The sequence below is a fragment of the Rhagoletis pomonella genome, unplaced genomic scaffold (genome assembly GCF_013731165.1).
Source record: "Rhagoletis pomonella isolate Grant_MI unplaced genomic scaffold, Rhpom_1.0 Rhpom_scaffold_00001, whole genome shotgun sequence".
NCBI classification, from domain to species: domain Eukaryota; kingdom Metazoa; phylum Arthropoda; class Insecta; order Diptera; family Tephritidae; genus Rhagoletis; species Rhagoletis pomonella.
This window is the reverse complement of record NW_023458555.1, coordinates 49,872,401-49,894,428: the sequence shown is the minus strand read 5'-3', so window position 1 is coordinate 49,894,428 and position 22,028 is coordinate 49,872,401. Positions and strand designations below refer to the sequence as shown.

Genomic DNA, 22,028 nt, shown 5'->3' with positions numbered 1-22,028 from the left:
TTTGGGATTAAAAAAAAGGTCACGCAATCGAAAGACAAAAAAAAACGAAATTCTTTGCTAAGCAAAATTTTAAGGGAAAATCTCAATATGACAACCAAATTGTTTCAGTATTTCAAATCCATTGCTGGCTCACTAAAGGTCATCACTGACAACAGTTCAACGAAAATAATGAATCATATGAGGGATTCACAATGGTGTCGTAAGTGTCGTATTGTTGTATGTCGTAAACCTTAAACGCTTAAATAAGTGTTTAGAGAACCTGAAACCCCAGCCAACTATTTTTTAACACTGACTTTTATGGTTCTTTGCGAATCCCCGCAATATATTTTTAGGCGTTTAAAGTGTACGACATACAACAATACGACACTTACGGCACCGTTGTGAATACCCCAATAATTATTTTATTTTACAATAAGCCACAAAAGTTTATTTTGAAGAGGCATTCACAATGTGAACTAAAGTATTAGCGTGTATGTAGATGTATATGTGCATCTAAGTAAGCGAGCACTCGCGGCTTAAGTAAGAAATTTAATGTAATTGAGTTGTCTGATGTCGACCACAAAAATTCACACCTCCAGATACAGTAGGATGTGGCTTGTTGATAAGCAATATAATGGAACATAGGCAAAGAGGCCCTTAGAGAGTTTGGCAAGAGAAGCAAATATGAATATTAGTATGTACCCGAAAATACGGGTAATATTTTATTTGCGAAATTCTATACGCATGCTCTTATATTTCTTCTACTCAAAAAACTTCTGTACACTAGGGTGGTCCGAAATAAGTAAAGACGAAATGTGTATGCTCTCACCCCTAGGATTGTTCTGTATTGAAAAAAATATACCCGTATTTGTTTTTTTAAATCAAAAAGTATTTAGAGGTCGCTCAATGCGCTCAAAGTTTTCCATCAAAAAATCAACTTTTCGGAAAAATGGTATAGAATTCTTGAAAATCAATATTGTTCTACATAAAAACTCTGGTTCTCTTTAGAAGAGTTCCAATAACAATACCCGATTGTTTATTTAACCATTTGTTGATAAAAAATATTTTTTACTTATCCCCAATGGCATTTTCTGGCATTTTCTAGACCTATAAAATATAGTTACTATGAAAAAATGTGCAAATTAAAAATTCTTGGGAATCTTCTGTAGAGTTTTCCAATCGAAGAATATTGATTTTCAAGAATTCTATACTACTTTACGAGAAGGGTTTTTTTTTGCCTTAAGAAATATATATCGAAATCTTTGCGCGCTTTGAGCCACCTTTATATATCTTTTGATTTCAAAATAAATAATGGGGGTATATTTTTTCGGTATAGAACAATCTTAAAGGGTAAGAGCATTAAAATTCCTTCTTTGCTTTTTTACATGCATATATATTTGAAGTTGAACTTTTGAACAAAAAGTTGCACTGAGATTGAAATGAATAATTACAGTTGCCTAATCGGTTTTGTATACTACCCAAGACTGTGGTTAATTTCAATGTCCCCCTCCGCTAGAATTTCCAAATTGTCGTTGCCCAGTAGCACGATCGCCTGCATTGTTGATCGATCTGTAAGTACCGTAGAATCTGCAACATATCGACTGGACATTTTGGCTTGCCCCGCCCATCGAATTTCGTGGATGGCGGTGATGTTAGCTTCTGTCTTCAGGTGGACTTCAATCAGCCGAGCAGAGGCACCTTTCCCATTAACGGTCCCGACATGCATGGCCTCGAATTATAGGCCGTTACACGTTTGCCATGGTCGTCGTCAAAAAGGCCTGTCTCATCCGAGGCTTTAGTATTATTATTCTCAGGAAGTGCTATTGACGTGGCGGGTCCCAAACCCAGCGCACAACCCATTATTGGGAGGGGTGGTTTCTCAACTGAATATACGTGTCTATATCGAGCCGCTTGCTCCAAGACAGACGTCTGCTTGCAGCAGCACTTACTGGCGAACAGACGCTGAAACTTCAATGAGCTTTTTAACCGAATAAGTAGGAGTGGCCCCCCGCTCGGATTGGTTACCGCATCACGTGGCTGCACAGATGGTAAGGTGGAAAAGTTTAAATGAAAAATATGTTTAAAGAATTTCAGACTTAATTACTTGAAAGAGAAGACACGCTTTGTAAAAAAACCGAAAACTGAAGATTTCACAACGCCGAAACGCGGTGGTCTCCAAACCAGGGATGGAAAAGGAGCGCGCAGAAATGACTCTTGACTTCGAAATTTTAAAGTCGAGTATTAACTTTTGATAGTCGACTTTATGACATAAATTGCCTTTTTAAAAATTTACAAAAAAAGCAAATTTATTAAGCAATGATCATAAAATTATTGCTTTTAAAATTTCACGCGATTCGGCATTAAAATTAAAAATTAAATATTGGAATCAATTAATTAAGATTTAAAATTATATTCATCGAATAATTTATCAATTTTTGAGCAGTGAACGCATATTAAACTGGAAACCATTATAATTGTCTGCAGTATTGAGCGCTCGTCGCCGAATGCCATTTATTTAAATATTATATTGCCATATTTTGAATACGATATAATTGAGGTGGCAATGTTGCTCTAATCCACTACAAAACTGATAAATTAAATAACCTTGGATGGACACTACTGTAACAGCATGCTAAAACTTACAAATTATGTAATAATGTTGCCATCAAATACTTAGTAGACAAAAGTCGAAAAGTCAACGAGTGAGAGTCGATTTCTGTCGACTTGAGACGACCTAAATTGCTTTAAAAAAAATCTATTTTTTTCAGAAAAAAGTCGTTTTGAGACTAAAGTCAGAGTCGGTTTTTCTATACCTACTCCCAACCAAATTGACAAGGGACGACGGAAATTCGTGCCATAATAAATCATCTTTCCAACCTGTCGGAGAAATCAACAAGCTAACATCATTAAATCTGTAGATAAGTAGATAAAGTTTTATCAATCCATCAGTTCAAGTATAATTTAACAGTACATACACACACACAACTATCAGCCAACGCTTGTGGTTGGTTAACTCTTTAATTGCTGCGAAGCTCTAAAACAGTGCACATATTGCTTTGTTTATTACATTCGTTATTACCTATTTTCGTAAGGTTATTATTTTGGTTTGAACGCCACTGCTTTCTTGACTAAATACTAGCATTTCTCAGATTTTTTCTTTCGTTCGTTTTTATAACACCAGTTAAGCGTTTCACTTCGGAAGCGTGAAATATTGTGAAATAAAATTTTATGTACAATTTCTTCACTTTATGGCTCCTTTCTTTTCATTACACTTTCATTAATTTATGACGCTAGTTTTGTTGTTTGTTTTCTCATAGACATCTGCCGCTTGCAGAATTATGGCTATGAGCACGAGCGTATTTAAACGCGAGGAAATTTTGCGCACAAACACACGTGCATGTGTATGCACTAGGTCCGTTAGTAGCCTATTGAGCTGAGTATAAATAAGTAGAATCATAAATGATTCTCAGGTAACTCTTAGCAAGAAGACGAGGCAAGATTATGACTATAAATACCCATGAGTTCTTCTTTTCATTACTTAATTTACTCCTCCGCAATTAAATAATGGTTTTGGTGTTTAAATTAAGGTATTTCTCAGTGCTTACGCTTGTAAATGTTAAGTATTTGTTAGTACATTAAATGGTCTAAATAATTATATCCGCACACATTTTGACAAATTTTACCATATTATTTTTGTTGCTATTTAATTTTGGTAATTATTATTTTTTTAATATAGTTCATTCTTTAACAAAACCCGTGTAAATCCAAATTTCAAACTTTGTGCAATATTTAAAGAAAAAAGGTTCTGAGGATGCAGTTTTGTAGCCCATTGAATTCTAGTAGAATAAAGTAAAAGTTTCAAATGACTTCAAATTACGGTTGATTTTTTAGATGTCTTTTTGTACCATTTACTTCCATATAACGAATGCACACAATTTATTTTTATATGAAAGAAAATCGAAACATCCTGGACAAAAAAGAATTCTAAAAAATACACCAAAATGTTTAGCCATTTGAAACTTGTACTTTGTTCTACTAGAATTCAGTGGGCTATAAAACGACTGGCGTGCTTTGTTGAACTCGGCCAAAATCGCTTAGGCGGTAACGTCGCCAAAGAAGTAATTTGGAGAACTCTAATTTGGGCGTTTTTAGGAACAATGAGGTCAGACTCATGGGTCTGCATGGACTGCCTATACCGGCCTTGGGTAAATAAGCAATCCTTACCCTATAGCCCAGCCCAGCCTTAAAGAAACCAAAAATATCGCCTTCAGCCATGACCAAATGACCAGCTTCCTGGAGTAAGGCTGGGAATATTCCGTCTACTCCCGTGGATTTCTAGGGCTCAAAACTATTGATTGTCCATTCTACTTAGGAAGAAGTGTTCACATTTAACAGTATAATACCCTCCGTTCGTCGCTGGAATACTCCAGTGCCGCAACCCTTACTTTAAGGTCTGGGCGTGCTTGGAGTCTTGGTTGGGAATCTTCTGGGCCTGCCCACCACGGTTGTTCCCTCCAAGTTATTAAAGAAACCCCTCCACGATTGAATCTTTTCCTTTCGTACTTCCCGTTTACATAATTTAAGTAAGTCTTTGCATTCCCACCAACAAAATTCATTGCCGGCTACTTTAACCTATTTGAAGCTTTTCAGTACAGCACGTCTCGTGATCGAAGCTCCTGTTTCCACTAAGGAGGTTTAGATCTGCGCTTAGCGCACGAAAGAGGGCAGGAAGCGTTGCGAGCAGTAATAAGAATTGATATTAGTTAAGCTGTTGCAGAGATGCTCGGTTGAGGCAATTTTGCTCTTTTAAAGATTTATTTTAAGGGCCTTAAGCAAAAAATATACTCCCCTTCTCAGAATTGAATGCCGTGTACGAGATTCACTTCCACTTCGCTAGCCTCCAAAGTGTTGAAAGTTTCGCATCGAGCGTAAAGGACGTCCTCGGCCGTCTTATTTACCTGAAGGATATAGTACTCGTTATTCTCATTTGTCAAGACTTGGCCAAGCAGAAGCAGCGCATGCTGCGGTTTCATCTCGCGATAAATGTGCACATTCGACTTCGGGATGGACGAAATTTCGCCGCGATCAATACATCGAGAGGTGCCTCCTCCCGCAAGCCCTGGAGGTCTTCCAGTGCTCCATTTATCAATAATACGGACATGCCATCATTACACTTGATGATTTTGTACAAAGTTTAAAAGTAGGACCTACATTTTTTTTTGTTAGATAACGAGCTAAATTTTCTTATAAAAATAAATTTACAAAAATTGCCAAAACTGGAAAAAATGTAGCGTACCTATTTATATATTCGGCACCCGAATTTCCCGAACGCAATAATTAAGACATATTCAGATATTTCAAAATTTGGGCTTTGAGCCCATACAAGTTGCCGTAGTGGGTAACACGGTGTTCAAATGAGGCTATTTCCCAGGCAATTTTATAGGCGATTAGTTTAATCAAAACTTGGTTGCACCCCAACTTCATTGGAAGCGATTAGTTGAAAGGCCGTTTAGAGCAGACGATTGTTGCTTTCAACTAAAAGTTGCCAGTAAATCGGCTCATGTAAACACCGTATAAAGCTCTAAACCACTACGTCAAATGTTGCATGAATAGATTGTACCTCCAATAAATTCAGTGCACTTATCAAACCACACACCCGCACATTTATCTACTTTATAATAGGGATATTCGCGCGTTAATGCGAAATGCAATTGCAACGGTGCGAAATGTGAAAATGCAGAATTTTATCAGCACCAAATAGCCGAAAATCACGCATCAGTCTTTGTATTTGCTAATGGTTGGTAAAAAATGAAATTCAATGACTGATGCGAAATTTTCGGCTGTGCTTCTGTTTCGCATTAACATCTGAATACCGCTAATACTTCGGCTGATCTGTGCGACTCTTTTTGCAGCTAAATACTATGTAGCTTTACTTCAATAAAATTTTAAGAAGTTGTGGTGAGCAAAGTGGTAATTTACTTAGTTTTGTATTGCATGGTGTTATTTTAATTACTGCTACTACTAACTTGTTAGTAATTACTTAAGATAGTTGTTGACGCCAAGCTTGCGGTTGCCATCAGCGTAGAGCAAAAGAAGTTGCAATTTTTAAATGGTTGTGTTCTCTTTTTCACTTTATAAACTACGCTTTTCATTTAATATTTGCTTTTAAAATATTTTTTTTTTTTCGTTGCGGCCACTGTCTGCTTCTGTTGCATAAAACGCACACAAAATAAGGCAGACAAGCGCCGCTCGAATTACTCAATTGTAACAGTAATTATAGTGATTACCAGCAAGTTATTGCTGGTCATGCATTTGTACATACTCATTGCACTTAAAATTGCGTACATGAGGACATATGTACATAGCATATACAGTGCATAAATACAAATGTACATACATGCTTTTGTCTGCAAATAAAAACATCATACAATTTTCGCTTCAAATTCAATGGCTTTATGAGGGCCAAATGTCGAAAAGGTTAAAATTTATGTGCAAATTTCCAAAGGAAAAGTAAAAAAAAAATACTTAACGGCTTTTTTGGCTTACGGAACACTGCAGTCGCCCCAATTCGGTGCACAGCAGTGAAAAAAGTGCCCGCACAGATAAGTGCGCTTGTGCATATGTACCACATATGTACATACACGGCTCACTGATCTTCATTTCTACTTAGTCTAACTTCTGCAGCGTCAAAGTTCCTCAAACGATTTCTTTTTTTTTTCATCTATAAAATAGGTGCCAAGCAGATGAAGCCGATTCTGCGAAAAGTTGGTGCACCGAAATTGATCTTTAAGCTGCAGGAAATTGAATGGAACCAGAGAAATCCTATATATTTTCCAGGTATTTATTTATTAAATCCAGGTATCTTGCTTTAATTGAGAGATATATTCTAGTCTCACCCAGAGTATTTAAATAACGTCATGGATAAAATTTTTCTTCGGGTAAACGGAACCAGAGTAGTTTTAGTACAATTAATGGATAATCCTTTTGTGCCACATCATCTTTGTGTAATTCGCGATGCTCGTGGAGATCGTTTCGTTGTGCAACCCTGTTACGCAGATCACCGGATCGTCTGAATAGCCTTGTGTTTTGAAGCCGTTGTGGTTCAGTAAGAAGGGGAGATCGTCTATAACCACAGTCCACGGGAAAAAAGAGAATATACTACCTTTTGGATACTTCGTACTAATTTTCCTTGATTTTAGCATAGAAGCACCCAACCAGTGTTGCCAGGTCCTCGGCATGAGAAAACGTCGCTCTTGGTCTGAAAAAACGTCATTTCCTGCCAAAAAACGTTTTTTTCCAAATGTATGCACACAGAATTGTTCTTATTAAACTTTTATTGTATACAAAGGTACATACATATTTACGTAAGGTATATTAAAATGTCATTTCGACAGAGCAAATTCAAAATTTATTAGGATCGAATTCATTAGAATTGCTCAATTTGATGAATACATACCACTAATATATAATATACAAATCATTTTATACATACACTTGTGATCAGCTGATTAAGTCATTAACATTTTGATCGATTTTGGCTGTTTGTTTATTTAATGTTTATTATTTTTCCATAGCCTAGCTCATTATATAACAAACATAACATAAAACCACATTTCAAACTTTGTGCAAAAATTATAAAAAATCTGCAAACTTTCAGCTAGATTTTCAACTTTTTGTTCAGATCTTTTAGAATTTTTTTGAGTATGCAGTTTGATAGCCCATTAAATTTCAGGGCAATAATGTGCAATTTTTAAGTTGCCAAAGAATCGCGTTGATTTTTAATAATATTTTTTTTTCTTGTAGACATTTGGTTAGGTGGTCTGTTGTCGAAAATGCTAAATTACGTTCTGCTAAGAAAGAACATAGCAATATTTCAGCCTTTTTTGCGTTCATTACATTTTCAATGAAGCCTGAAAAAAGTCGCCTACTTTTTGCAACTTTTTTATGCTGCCTACAGCTTTTTTGGTACTTTTGCGAGCGTGCGTGTTGCAATAGATCAGCAAGCATTGCAATAAGCCTCGTAACCTCAAGTGTTTACACAACCAGCCTTTGAACGCGGGATACTTAGTCTACGAATCAAAAAAATAAATAAAAAAATGTGCGTACGCTTCATTTGCAACATATTTAAGTCATCTGTGTCCAAAGAATAAATATATTTTGAAGAAACCGCTGCAAAAAACAAAGCTTATAAAGATTTATTAAGAAAATAATTCAAAATCAGTTCTACTTACGAGATTTAGTAACAAATTTGCCGAAAGTGTGAGCGTAAGTATTTACTCTACCAGCAAACAGTACGCTATACATTGAATATATCGCACGTTTAATAATATAGAGATGTAGCTCAAAATTTACATTTTTGGAAATCTCATTATGCAATTAATAAGCTGATAAGTAGAATACGTTCAGTATAACAGATAACCAATGTTCCCAAATATGGCGAAGATATGTGTCTTTCCATCTGTCTTTTTGTATACATATCAACTGCATGAATTGATTGCGTTATCTCACAAAATTGAAATTTTGAAATACTTCATTATATTATTAAACGTGCGATATTGTGCATAGAGAAAAATTTCTGGGTAGCTAAAAAGCGTAATTTTTTACACAAGAAACGTCCAAACGTCAACAGGGTACAAAAAATGTCCAAATGACGTTAAAAACGTCAACCTGGCAACACTGCCCCCAACTCTTGCTGATGGGCTTACTCTCTTGCATATCAGGGTATCTCATATTACCCCATATGACGTGTTGTCAAAAGCCCTTGAAATGTCAATGAAGGCGCAAATGTTTTTAGACTCCAGAACCTTTTCAATTTTTCTCGTAAGGCTTTGAATGGCAATCTCAGCGTATTTGCCTGGTTGAAGGGCAAATTGGTTATTATTCAGTGGTTGTTCCGTTAGGTTGACTTCTCTGTTGTGAGGATGAAGGCTTCTGCCCACGTTTACCTGACTTCGGTAAAAATAAGACTTTAACATCTGTCCATCTACTGGGAATAGCATAGTAAAAATTAAAAAACAAAATGGAATACAAATTTTCCAATTCACTTTTCTCGAAAAGCCCTGTATGTATGGTTTTAATTTTTGAGTTTTTAGAAACTAGGAACAACCCTATAAACATTTTGGCGAACGTTCGAAAAGTGCCTTCGATATCCAATATGCATATCGAACTGAGAACGAACTCATAACCAACTTTGGTTTTCCAACGTTCAAAGTAAATTTGAAATATACTCGAAATGGGTTTAAAAAAAATTAAAGCCATAGTAAAAAGAGAGAAAGTGAAATCCAGCTCATTCTAGAAAGAAAACATAAGACAATCGCTCTAAAAATAAAATTTCAATTCGATAATGGGCTGGATTTCGAATTCATAACGAAAGCAAAATACATTGGATAACGAAGGTGCCGTTTTGCTGGAGAATAGCTTAGTTCTTGAATCGAATACTAATCTATTGCACATTCGTTATCGAAGATTAAACTCGAAAAAAAGATTGGGTTTCCAATAACTTTCGAATTGCTAGCCAAGCCCAATGTTTATTGGGAATATACTTTAAAATTTTTAACTTTCATTTTTAACTCACACCTGTGTACCCGCTAGGTGCTCTAACAACTAAGTATTTGTGGATTCTGAACAACATCTGATGGAGCATCCTTCTTAATTGCCGCACTGATTCCAGTACATAGTATACGCGTGTATCTGTGGGAAAAACCATCGGAAAGGGTAGATGGATGCACAAATGCATTCTTAAAAATTGGCTGGAAAGAGCTCACGTAGACACATACAACTACCTAACACAGTTTCTTTTGGGACATAGCCTTAAACGGAGATATCTAAGAAGATTTGAGCATGGTGATTGCCCACACTACCTGACTTGCGCTTACACAGATTATGGAGCTCAAGTGACCTGGAACTCGTACAAAAGTGCTGATTATCAACATTCTCTGGTGTGAGCTAATCAGCTCTTTTGCCCGAGAGCCAGGTCATTACCATAACGGTGTAGCATTCTTTTGTACTCGCTATGCCCCTGAAAAGCGATTTGTTTCGCAAATTAGCAACATTGTAGACTACACGTTGACATCACCAGACAAGTAGCATGGAATTTCTCACGAATTTTTAAAGATTAAAGACGGTCTGAGCAATCTTGAACCGGTTAAATAACGTAGCGAGCTTATTGTCCAACGAGGCCCGTGAGGCAGTAGCTTGAATAGCAGAGCCACGGGGAGGGTAGTTTGTGGAGAGACTTTAGTACGGAGGTGTAGATGTGAGGCTGCAAGTCGTGAATACTACATACTACATATAAGAGTTTCCTATTCACAGGCGTCTACCAAAAAAAAAAAAACTAGTGATTGCGCCTGGGCCACACTGGAGAAGTGAAACTTACGTTACATACATATCTTTTTTTCCTCTCATAACCAATATAGGTACATAAATACATATGTACACACATACATTCATCTGCTTTTGCATAGGGTTATATATATATATTTTTATCAAACTAGATCCCTACCTCTGCCTCTGTTCGTTCTAATTACATTTAAGTTGTTATGTTTTCCTTTATCTTCATTTTTATATTTATACAAAATCGATAACAAAATCGATAAATAATCCGTAACAAAAATCGGTAAATATATCGATTAGAAAATCGATAAATATATCGATTAGAAAATCGATAATATATCGATTAGAAAATCGATAGTATATCGATTAATAAAACGGTAATATATCGATAAAAAAATCTATAAAAATATCGATAACAAAATCGATAAATATAGATAAAAAATCTTTAAAAATATCGATAACAAAATCGAGAAAAATATCGATAAAATAATCGATAAATACCGATAACAAAATCGACAAAAATGTCGCTAACAAAATCGATAAATGCCGATAACAAAATCGATAACAAAATCGATAAAAATATCGATAGCAAAATCGATAAAAATATCGATAACAAAATAGATAAAAATATCGACAACAAAATTTGCAAAAAATATCGCTAACAAAATAGTTAAAAATATTGACTACAAAATCGATAAAAATATCGACTACAAAACCCATAAAAATATCGATTATTTCATCGATAATTCCCGAGAATCCCGAAAATTTCTAAAATCCCAAAATATTTCCCAGATTGAGTCTCTGTGTCTCTATCTATATCCTTTTCTCTACAACTACATATCTTCATCTTTACTTTAATCGGTATCCTCATCCTCATCTTGGTTTTTACTTTTATGTTTATCATTTTCTTCATCTACTAATCCCCTTCACCTTTGCCTTTATATACATATATAAGTAAAGTGTTTAAATTTACCTAGGTCTTCATGTTTGCCTTTATCTTTATGCATCTTTGTTTTTGGTTTTATTTTCACTTTTGCTTTCATCCTTTTCTTTATCTACATATGTACATACTCACCTTTCCTTTTATTCTTGTATTGGTCTGTTTTTACGTGTTATTCTTTAACCTTTTATTGGCAAATTTTTGTAATCACAAGAAGCACTTGCACCATTTCCGTTGCATCATCTCCGTTGCACCATTTCCGTGTGCAATTTCCGTTGAATTTTCCAATTTACTCCCAACCAACCAACCGCCGCTAAAGAAGTTTCACTTCAAAAATTTTCGGTGTGGGTGATTGCTTTACGTTTTTGGTACGAGTGAATCGCTTTTAAACAGAAGTGCGGTTTGTGCCTGCTGCACTTTGATTTATGACGCTTAAACACGAGGAGTGCACTTCTTTTCATAAAAAAAAACGAAATTCGGCTATATTTATGTATTTCAAAAACTGTTCTACATACTTTTTTATATTCTTATTATATTTCGCATGCAGGTTTCGTGGAAAATTTTACATTAGGATGTACATACATATATACAAATTACGCAGGTGAGGCAATTTTTTTTCTGTAAGCTGTTATTTGACGCGCGTTTATCTTCGCGTAAATCTTTTTTATGTGTATTAAATTTTGTTAATAATCAATTTCTTACGAGTAAACATACAATGCATTTCAATATCGACACGCTGTTGTAGTTTTTGAGTTTAATGTCTGCGCGTACAATTTTTTTCTGCACTACACATGCATGAAGGATGCTTCTGTAAAGCATCGGCATCACTTTTTTTTACTTCTTTGTCTTTTTATTTACGTATTGCAATTTTTGCTTTTGCTTCCAGCCAGCAGGTAATTAATTAATGCATAATCGTACGTTTGCCAATTTACGCGGTTGAAAGTGAGTCACTACTTTGATCCGACTTGTCTTGGATGGTTTGCTTTGTGCGCTGTGTGTGCATATGTTTGTGTTGGTTAGTTTGTGGTTAATATAGTGTTGCCAATGAACTTGGCGTTAATCATTCACGTTTCTCTTTTCAGCACGATTTCTTCAGTGTTTCTGCAGCATGCATATATACATAGATTTCATTATCATCTGTGCATTTGTTTGTATATTTACCGTTTTCTAGTTCAATGCAATTTTATTATACTTAATTATTTCTGCATAATAATAACAAAAATGAAAAATTTAAGAAATCGCATAAAAAAATGTATAACTAATATTTTAAAATCTTGTATAACAAACAATTAACGAGCTTGGCAATGCAACGTTTTGCCGCCGCAGCCGCTTAACATAGTTAAATTTCTTCAATGGTCTCAAACCGTTTTAATGCCAATTAAGCTTTTAAAGTTTACCTACATAAGTATGTAGTTATATTCTTAATATAAACGTGTTGAGAATACATTTTCCAAATAAATATATAGGGTATGTGCATTAGGGTGGTACAAAAACGCGCGGGGGGAGGGGGGGTAGAAAGTCCGAATATTAATGCTCCCACTCTGAATAAGTCAGTGAGAGGGGAGACCAGTATATTTGCATGTATTATTAATAAAAAAAAAATATTTATTTAATGGTGGGTAGGCACTGTAGGCAATGGTAGCTATAGGTAACAAAAAACTCCGGAACAGTGTCCGGAGGATGCATCAGACTAGGCCGAGCATAATTTGAACTACATACCATCAAATTATAACTTAAGAAAGTTTTATTACATGGCAGTTGAGAAGTGCATGTGCAAAAATTTCATTAATTTAATGAAGGAAACTTTTGCACATGCAGCAGTGCATAGAATGAATTGAAATGTGTATCGAACAAAATATTCAACTATATTTTTCGAAATCGAGAATTATTTAGAGGTGGCGGAAAAGCGCTCAAAGTTTTCCATATATTTTATATGGGAAAAACAAATTTTCATAGAAATGCTATAGAATTCGTGAAAATTAATACGTTTATTTTACCTTTTTTTAATACTAGCGATTTTTTATCGATCCGTCATTGTATTTTTTTAGGGTTTTGGATGACCAATAAAAATAATTAAATTTTAAAATGGTTTTATAGACAATTGGTTATTATTAACTATAGAAAACCTTCTAAGGAGAAACAAAGTTTTCTGATTGAAAAATATTGATTTTCAAATTCCCACTTCACTTTCTTTTTTGCCACCCTAACCCGTAGTTTTTTTTTATAATTAAAAATTCACGAGTAATCACAATCTACTCAATAAAGTCAATATTTCATTCGTATTTTTATAGTTAGTTAGCTTCTAAAAAAATCTGTTATCTTAGATTTTAGTAGGTCATTCGCTCGATTGTAGTTCAACTACCGGAAGCTAGTTATTAAAAGCTTAGTGAACAATTAAACGCATTCGTAGCGCTGTAGTGTTTGAAAAGTGAAACCCCTCAGACTTTAGGTACAAAGAACTCTTGTTAAATGAAATTCAACAAGCTTGTTAACTTTTGGTAATCAGTGGAATTATCAAAACGGTTTGAGGTGCTTGCATACGTCTCTGCCGCAACAAAAAAAAAAAAAAAAAAAAAAAACAAATAACAGTTTCAAAAAAAAAAAAAAAAAAAAAAAAAAAAAAAAAAAACCAATTCGCTGTTTTAATAAGCAAACATTTTTAATGCGCATTGCACAGCGGAGAGATATAAGTAATTTCATCTAAAAAAATAAGCAATTGCAAAACAAAAGTATGTAAACACAATAATCAAGATGATATATTGAAACTTTGCACTTTAGACAAAAGGCATTTTTGTATTTTAAAAGAAAGTGAATATGGGCAGGATATGATAATGTGCTCAAATAAAATTTTTAATTTTTTTTTCACCTCCAAGATATTAAACTGGAAATGTTGGGTCTTTGTTCTAAACTGGTTGGGATTGTATGTAACAAATATACAATTTTAATTATAAAAAATTGAACAAAAGCTAAATTATCTGAATAAAAATGTATGAGTTTCATTTCTAAGAAGTTTAACTTTCACCAGGGCCGGCTGTAGGGCGGGGCGAGCGGGGTTGTCGCTCTGGGTGCCAAATTCGGGGGAGGGCGGCGCAAAATTTTAATGGACTTACTCGGCTTATATATATATATCGATTTAGCAAGAGTCTCCAGATTCAATCGAAGACAGTCATCTTTTTTTGCACTGTCGAAATGTCGAGAGTTGAGCACCGCTCTCACCACTGAAGAGGATTCGGACATAAATGGTTTGGAGCTTTATGAAGAGTTGAAACAATCACGGCATATTAAACCTACAGCCATCAAACGGCCATTGGAGATTCTTCAATTTGTTGTCAAGTAAAACGTCATCGATGTATTTCCAAATGTTTTGCATTTTCCTCAGCATTTTGTTGTCTTTGCCAGTGATATGTTGAGCCGATACTTATAAGTATTGATCGATACTCGGTACCGATTTAAAAAGTATCCAATACTGTTAATACTCGGTACCGAAATGTTAAGGCTTCGAATGAAAACGAATGTAGACCAAAAATAAAAGCGGTTCAGGAGAGCCTAGCCCATCAAAAGCCAAGTGTAGGGGCTAATAAAGATTTTAGTGCTCATTTAAATGAAAAATATACACTTAGGTGCAAAATTGAGTCAATAATAAAAAAAAATCACAATTTATGAGTTCTTCGGTGGTTCTTTGGCAAAATTGTAATGCATTGTTGTGATATATGTGTGTAAGAGTATAGTTTTGAGCACTAGAATCCACCATAAAAATATTCAATTTCGCTAACGGACATTCTTTGTGAATTAACCCAATGACTCAATTTTGCACCCATATAATTTATAAGAGATATTGCCACCCTGCAACTCGCTGCAACCCGTTTCATTCCGTCGAAGGGTCGGATTTTGTTATAAATTAGTAAGTAAGTTGGTTATTGATTATTAAAATACCATGAAACGCAAATTAAAACATTACTCAAAAAGCTATGACTGGGACTTCAAGCCCTGAAATAGCTCTACTTTCGGTTGAATGTGTGAAGGCTTAATCGTTTTTTCCACTCTTATCCCTAAACCAAGATCTTCCATTGTTTGGAAGCGGTTAATTTTGGTTTCATCTGACCAAATAACCTATAATTTTGTATAACATTAAGGCAAAGCTGGTAATGACGGACATTACAAAAATACATGGACCTTTTCGATTGGATCAGTCCAACTTCAAAAAGTTAAACTGTTAATAGCTAAGTTAACTTTAGGACACTATTGACCATATTATATATAAAAGTATTAAACCCGTTTCTTTAGCTTTAAAACGACGTTAAGATTAAGTCTCTACGATGGGCAGAACCCGATATATAACGATTTGAAGTACATGATTAGTCAGGATCACGAAAAATTGCAAACTTTGACAGATCATATCTCCGAAGAAAAACAATAAAAATAATTTTCCTCGAATACGTGTTAGCTTATTGCATGTATAGAACCCATAAAAAAATTTTAAGCCAATCGAAAGTGTGACACCAAATTTAGTGTCCGATATGAAAAAGAATGTCTCATGTACATTTTCCGTCGCCACAATGCAAGAAACTCTTCCTTATTTGAAACTTGTTTTCTAGATGAATCGGACGATAGAGATTATCTTTGTTGGCCTGAAAGACTTTTCCATCTGTCAAAGTATTTTTCATTAATTTTATATCTACGAAGATAACGAAAGAGGCGATGAGCGTGTTGTTTGCGACGGCAATATTTTCGATATGTGGTTTCCTCATTATTCAGTACAAATTGCTCAACTTTTGGGAAAGTATCGTCTTATTCGTACTAATTGTAAAGTATATTCATAGTCCAAATAAAGTTGATGCAGTTCCCAAAAAGCTCCAACTAATTTTAGTGTTGACTTTATTTTGACTTTGAATACGCCATGTTGTTTTTTAAGCGATATCATATACATAGATATATATCAAAAATCAAATATCAATAAATTTTTTATTTTCTTTCCATTTTAATTCAAAGCGAAGCAGATTGATATTTACTCGGAAGTGAACTGCAGGATCTGCCAGATTATGGCGAAGGTTTAATATAAGTATAGAATCGGTATTGGGTACCGAAAAGCAAGTATGAGCCGGAATCTTTCTGAAGTATTGGGTACCGAGTGTTGGGCAGCGTAGAGCGCAGTTTTCCGAAGTGGAAGCTCATCAAGACGCACTTAAGATCTACTATGTCCCAATAAATATTAAACGCTTTAGACATATTATCTATCGAATACGAAATTGCTATTCAGATTGAATTGCCCAAAACCATCAAGCCAAACCACGCAAAGTAAATTTTTGGTGATTAATATTTGAAAATTTTGATTACAAAAAAAATTTAAAATTCTTAAATTTCGACTACTTTTGCAATACATTGATTATCCTATAAAAAAATAAACCGAGGTGATAAACATTAGTATCAAAGGGCGCCTCGTTCCATTTACGCCCCGGGCGCTGACTTTCACTCAAAATGATTATTTTTTTGCTTAATAAGTATAAACTGAGACAAATATGAGAAGCAAAGCACAGTGGTTCAGCCGAGATCAAAACTCAAAAATATGCATATTGTCTAACCTGCGATTGATTGACAGCCAATCATTCATTATTGGTGTTAAGTACTTCATTGTAGTGTAAATACTTTTGCACTAAAAATTGTTTAAGTTACTTCCACATTTTCGAAAATTTACAGAACACACGTTCATTTGGAATCGTATTATCATTACTTCTCACTTAAATCAAACTTCTTAATCGAGTTCGGAGATCTGTGCATTAAATATTAAGCACCACTTCATCAGATATGTAGCGTTCGTTCGGTTTTCAAAAATTAATGTGTAAAGTTAAAGGACATAGGACATAAAGGATTTATTTTGTGAAAAACGTGGAATTTTTTCAAGATAAACACTCTGTAATGTAATTTTAAGATTAAATTTGTATTATTTATACGCGTGCTAAGCAAAACTTAATTCTTCAACAAAGCTCGTGAGTCGTTTCTCTTCTGTGCCAACTGACGCCAATTGGAAATGCCAAGTGAAGCCAAGCCTTTCTCCACCTAGACCGATCTTAAGAAAAACCTTGTTGCTTTGACCACGGCTCGAACCCGGGCCCTGCGGAGTTGTAGTGCGCACTGCTGCCCACTACACCACAGCGGCCGCCGTAAAGCTCATACAGCGTATCGTCTGCGGTATTCGCCATCGCCAACGCGTAAAGGCCCGTAAATCTTTCGCAGAATCTTTCTCTCGAAAACTTCAAGAGCCGCTTTATCAGATGGTTTCAGTGTCCATGCATCCGCGCCATACACCAGCACGGCCATGATCATTGACTTATAGAGTGTGATTTTTGTACGACATAGTTCAAAGTAGCACTTATTGGCAAAAGTGATTATCCGTACGATTTCAAGGCTAACGTTAATATTGGTGTTAATGCTGGTTCCCAAATAAACGAAGTGGTCTACTTTTTCAAACTTGTAACTGTCAACAGTGACGTAGGCACCAAGACCAGCGCTGCCGATTTTTAACCAAAATTGGTAATTTTTTTCTTTATTTATCAAGTTTGGAAATTTGGTAATCAATTTTTCAATTTATTAACTTTTTCGATTCGGTTTTACATGTCAAAAAGGTCAATATTGGTTCTGATTCCACATTAGTAAGTGGCCCGTAAGCGTTTCCTTTTATAGAAATACCTGAAAAGTTTACCTGAAAGTTTCGCATGGTGATCTTTAAAAACCTGCTTGAAAGTAGCTATTGGTATATCCACCATGTCCTTTCCTGGAAGGTTTCGGATGGTCCTACCTTTCCCTGTCATTTCGTCAGCTTTGCAATTACCATCAATTTTCCGGTGTACCCGACAACCATATACATATCTGAGTAGAATTTTACGGAAATATGTATGTTCTCGTTCAAAAAGCTACGGCATTCATATGTCTATGTGTGAGTCGAAATCTTTCCTTCAAGCGTTGCATTTTTGATATATTTTCTTGTAACTTGTTTGTGGTCGAGAAATTATTTTGACAAGTTTTACATACATATTATTTTTTTGTAATGTAATTTAGATTATTTTTTATTAAAATATTGTTCTTTAACAGAACTCAAAAAATTCTACTTTCAAACTTTATTCAATATTTAAAAAAAAATCAACAAACTTTCTTAAAAATTTTAGGTGAATGGAGCGCTAATTGCCTAAAAAGCTTGGTATCTTCGGACATGGGAAAATCTAAGAAACAGGTAACCTTTGTGTTATTTAGCTTTATTTTCACTGTTGTAAACTATATCAAACCAAATTTTAGTAAAATAACTTCAAAACTGAGGGAGTTATTTATATAATATTTAAAATTTAATCAAATTTTCAAGTACCGATATCTCGAAAACCGGAGCCAATCTGGTAAAACGGGGTATGCCATTGAATTTAAAACATCCCAATTAAGAGAGCTCAACTTTTAAAATCTTTGCTCAAAATCTACAACTTGAACAGCGTTATGTGAATCCAGCTTATTCTTTTGTTTTCTATTTCATTTTTATTCCTCGTCTAACTTTTGAAGCACTTGATGAAATTGAATAACACTTATATTAATCGATTTACTAAGAGATTACGAATAAAGTGATATATAAAACATAGGTGTGCTCACAAATTTAAAAATTCAATTTTTTTTTTTGGAAAGTGTATCTATATTTTAGATTTGCCCATATACATATGTATATACATATCGAGCCCTCGCTGCCAAAATAACGTTATCGACAATTTTTCAAAATGCATTTGCTCTAGGAATATTTCTGCATAAAAACGAAAATTTTGGGAAAATGTCGTTTACGTTATTTTGGCGGTTAGGGCTCGATATGTATGTTTGTGCAGTTGTGCATATAAAAAAAGTTTGGTAATTTTTTGTTGAATTTAGTAATTTTTTCCGGTGACTTTGGTAAAAAATAAAAAAATTATGTGGCCACACTGGCGAAGACGCGTATGCTCGTCTGACTGTTTGTGTGATGATAGGAGATACTTCGTTTTATCCTTGCTCACCACCAGACCCATTCGCTTTGGTTCTCTATCTCTCTAATCTCGAGAAGGCAGAATAGCCGTAGCAGCTCCTGTTTTACCAATGATATCGATGTCGTCGGCATTCACCTCACCTGAGCTTACCACACCAAAACTCATTACATCATAACTTAGTGGTAGTGACAAATTGTTCACACTACCATCATGCACTTAGTGCCAATTCATTTCAAATTTCACTACCACTACTCGAATAGTGGTAATGAAGTGCATTAAACATTTAGTGCAGCGTGCCCAACCCTGGTAACAACACAAAGATACTTTAAAGGGACAGTGAAGCATGCCGGGTATTTGCTAGCTAAAAATAAAAGTATTTAAGAACAATGAGAGTTAAAAATTGTGAAGTTATAAGGAAATGGCATATTACATACAAAAGTCTTCTTTTTATAGAGGTTTCTAATTGTAGCACCGAAAAAGCGGTACGAAAACTTTTTCACTTTGACTTTTTGATTTTAAAGCCCAGCAGGAACTTTTATTAAGTCTCTGATCGCCATGCCTAACAGAACTACAATCATTTAGCAATTATGACAGTGGGTAATTTTTTAAAATCGTTCCACATAAGAGTTTTCACTTCCTGCTTCTCGCCCTCTTCCTTACTCTCTCTCGCTCTGTGCGTTAACTGAAAATAACTCGTACCAACGAATTATCTAACCTGGAAGTCTAGCACCCGAAATTGTCTACTTGTCATTTACAGACGTTCACTAAAATTAAGAAATAAAAATCAATTTTCCAAAAGCAAATCAAATTTCCGTATCAAATATAATTACCAAAGCTAATATCTGCGCTTGCATGACGTGTGCGCTTGCTTTACTCGAGATTGATTGTAGACATACATATGTATGTATGTATGTGCATATGTTTGTATGGCTCTACTAACCACCATATGTTTATGTACATATATGTATGTATGATTTTTCTAATTGTATATGAAATTATTTTACAAAATTACATATATATATCGCTGCATATCTGGACGTATGTAGTCCTAATTGTAACTTTGCGCGCATTGCAATATTAAAATAACTAACTACATTTTTCAGCCATGACTCAAATACGATCAATGACAAAAACAATACCGGCAGAATCTTCACAACGTACAGATGTAGACAAGGAAAAAAGGGGAAAATATGAAAAATTCAAGCAAAAATATCTATGCTTTACCAAATTGTTAAAAATTATAAAATCATGGGTGCATGAAGGAAAATCGCAGACATGTTTTCGTAGACTACTTCGATAATGGGAACAGGGGAGGGAGGTGAGCATTGCAGCCACACGCAAGCTAGTTCAAGCATTATGGCTATATCTAAGCCAGCAAGCGCTTCTTACTAAAGTAAAAAGAAGTTACTACATTCATATATATTAACATACATAAGTACACAAATTTCTATATAAAATATATATCTATGTATATACATATCTATAAGATGCGGCGTTCACATTTGGCTGGCGGCTATTGACTTTCGCATTTTGGCTCGTTATGCTGCTCCGGGCGCCGCACAATGGGACCAAAGCGGCCAATAGTAGATACTAAAAACTGACTAGCGTAATCTGAAAAAGCAATTACGCAGATGCATAGCAAAGTGTCCAGCAAAAAAGTTTTAATAAAAAACGCATATTCGCAGTATATGACGTACACTAATGTGATGTGATGTTGTATAATATGATATCATATTTTTTTAGAGTTGGTGAACTTTCTGGTTAAAATCAGTAACTACTCTGAATTTCATCAAAATCGGATAACATTTATCATTTCCGCCCGCAAGAGCGTTTTAGCGTTTTCCACATATCTTCATTTCTTCAAATGCGGAATAGAGCTTAAACGAAATTTCAACGAATTTGTAGTACGGTTACTGCTTTTGGTGGCAGCCTATGTGGGGAACTCTGACTGTGCGCTGAATAGTGTTGCAAATCCAGAATTGAGTTAAGAGTCTATATCCTACAATTATGCACCGATTTGATGCTATTCTTTACATGACCCGATTTTTTAATATTTATTTTTATACACTAAATGTTTTTGTAAAAAGTAGCAGTCAGAGAAGGTATAAATTTTGAAGAAAATCGATTCTGCTGTTCTTGTAACACAATCATAGGGTTCAACTAAAAAAAAACGCAAAAAAAATCACAAAAATTAACTTTTTACTTTAAAAAAAAAAAATAGTATATTGGCTGACATTTCGAGCACACTTTTCATATGTGCCTTGCACGTTCATAAAAAAATATACATATATATAGATCGAAAAATGTTGTTTTCTTTTTTGGGGAACCCCATAATTGTTTTCAAATAGTTTTTATTATGCAACATTCATTACCAGGAATAGGAGAATCGATTTTCTTAAAAATAGCTGCTTCCTCTGTACTTTGTACTATATAAAGAAATAAGAATTCAAAAATCGATGTACACTTATCCCTTTTCTTCTCATTAGCTTTCTTTAAAAAAAAGTATGAAATTGGTTCATAATTGTAGACTGTGGGTACATTTTAAGCACAATTTCTGGATTTGAACCACTGTGCGCCGGCTATTGCTTTTTAGAGCGCATGGATCATACAAAACTCTACGTATGCACGCACATCTATACGTATGTACACATGTGTGTTGTTATTGTAACGCCAACTGCCTATGCATTCAAGTTGTTACACTTTAAATGTGCAGTAGCGACATGTTGTTGTTGTTGTTTTCAACTATTATTATCTTAGTGAACACAGTTCATTCGCATCTTCTACGGTCTTAT

At 34.7% G+C, this 22,028-nt stretch overlaps 1 protein-coding gene across 3 annotated transcripts in view; it reads left to right on the top strand.

The window, feature by feature from the left end:
- Nucleotides 1-22,028, top strand: part of LOC118745964 (alpha-tocopherol transfer protein-like) — a 120,824-nt gene that overhangs the window by 71,538 nt on the left and 27,258 nt on the right. The window contains exon 1 of one of the 3 annotated variants that reach the window (XM_036479681.1): nucleotides 6,748-6,816. The exons of 1 other annotated variant lie outside the window; for it this stretch is intronic. Coding sequence is in view for 1 of the 2 variants with exons in the window: in XM_036479662.1 (XP_036335555.1) it covers nucleotides 18,456-18,476 (21 nt within the window). In the remaining variant the exon portion in view is untranslated. Of the gene's footprint in view, nucleotides 1-6,747; nucleotides 6,817-18,419; nucleotides 18,477-22,028 lie in introns of those variants that run through there. One more of the 3 variants, XM_036479662.1, reaches the window with a different exon arrangement.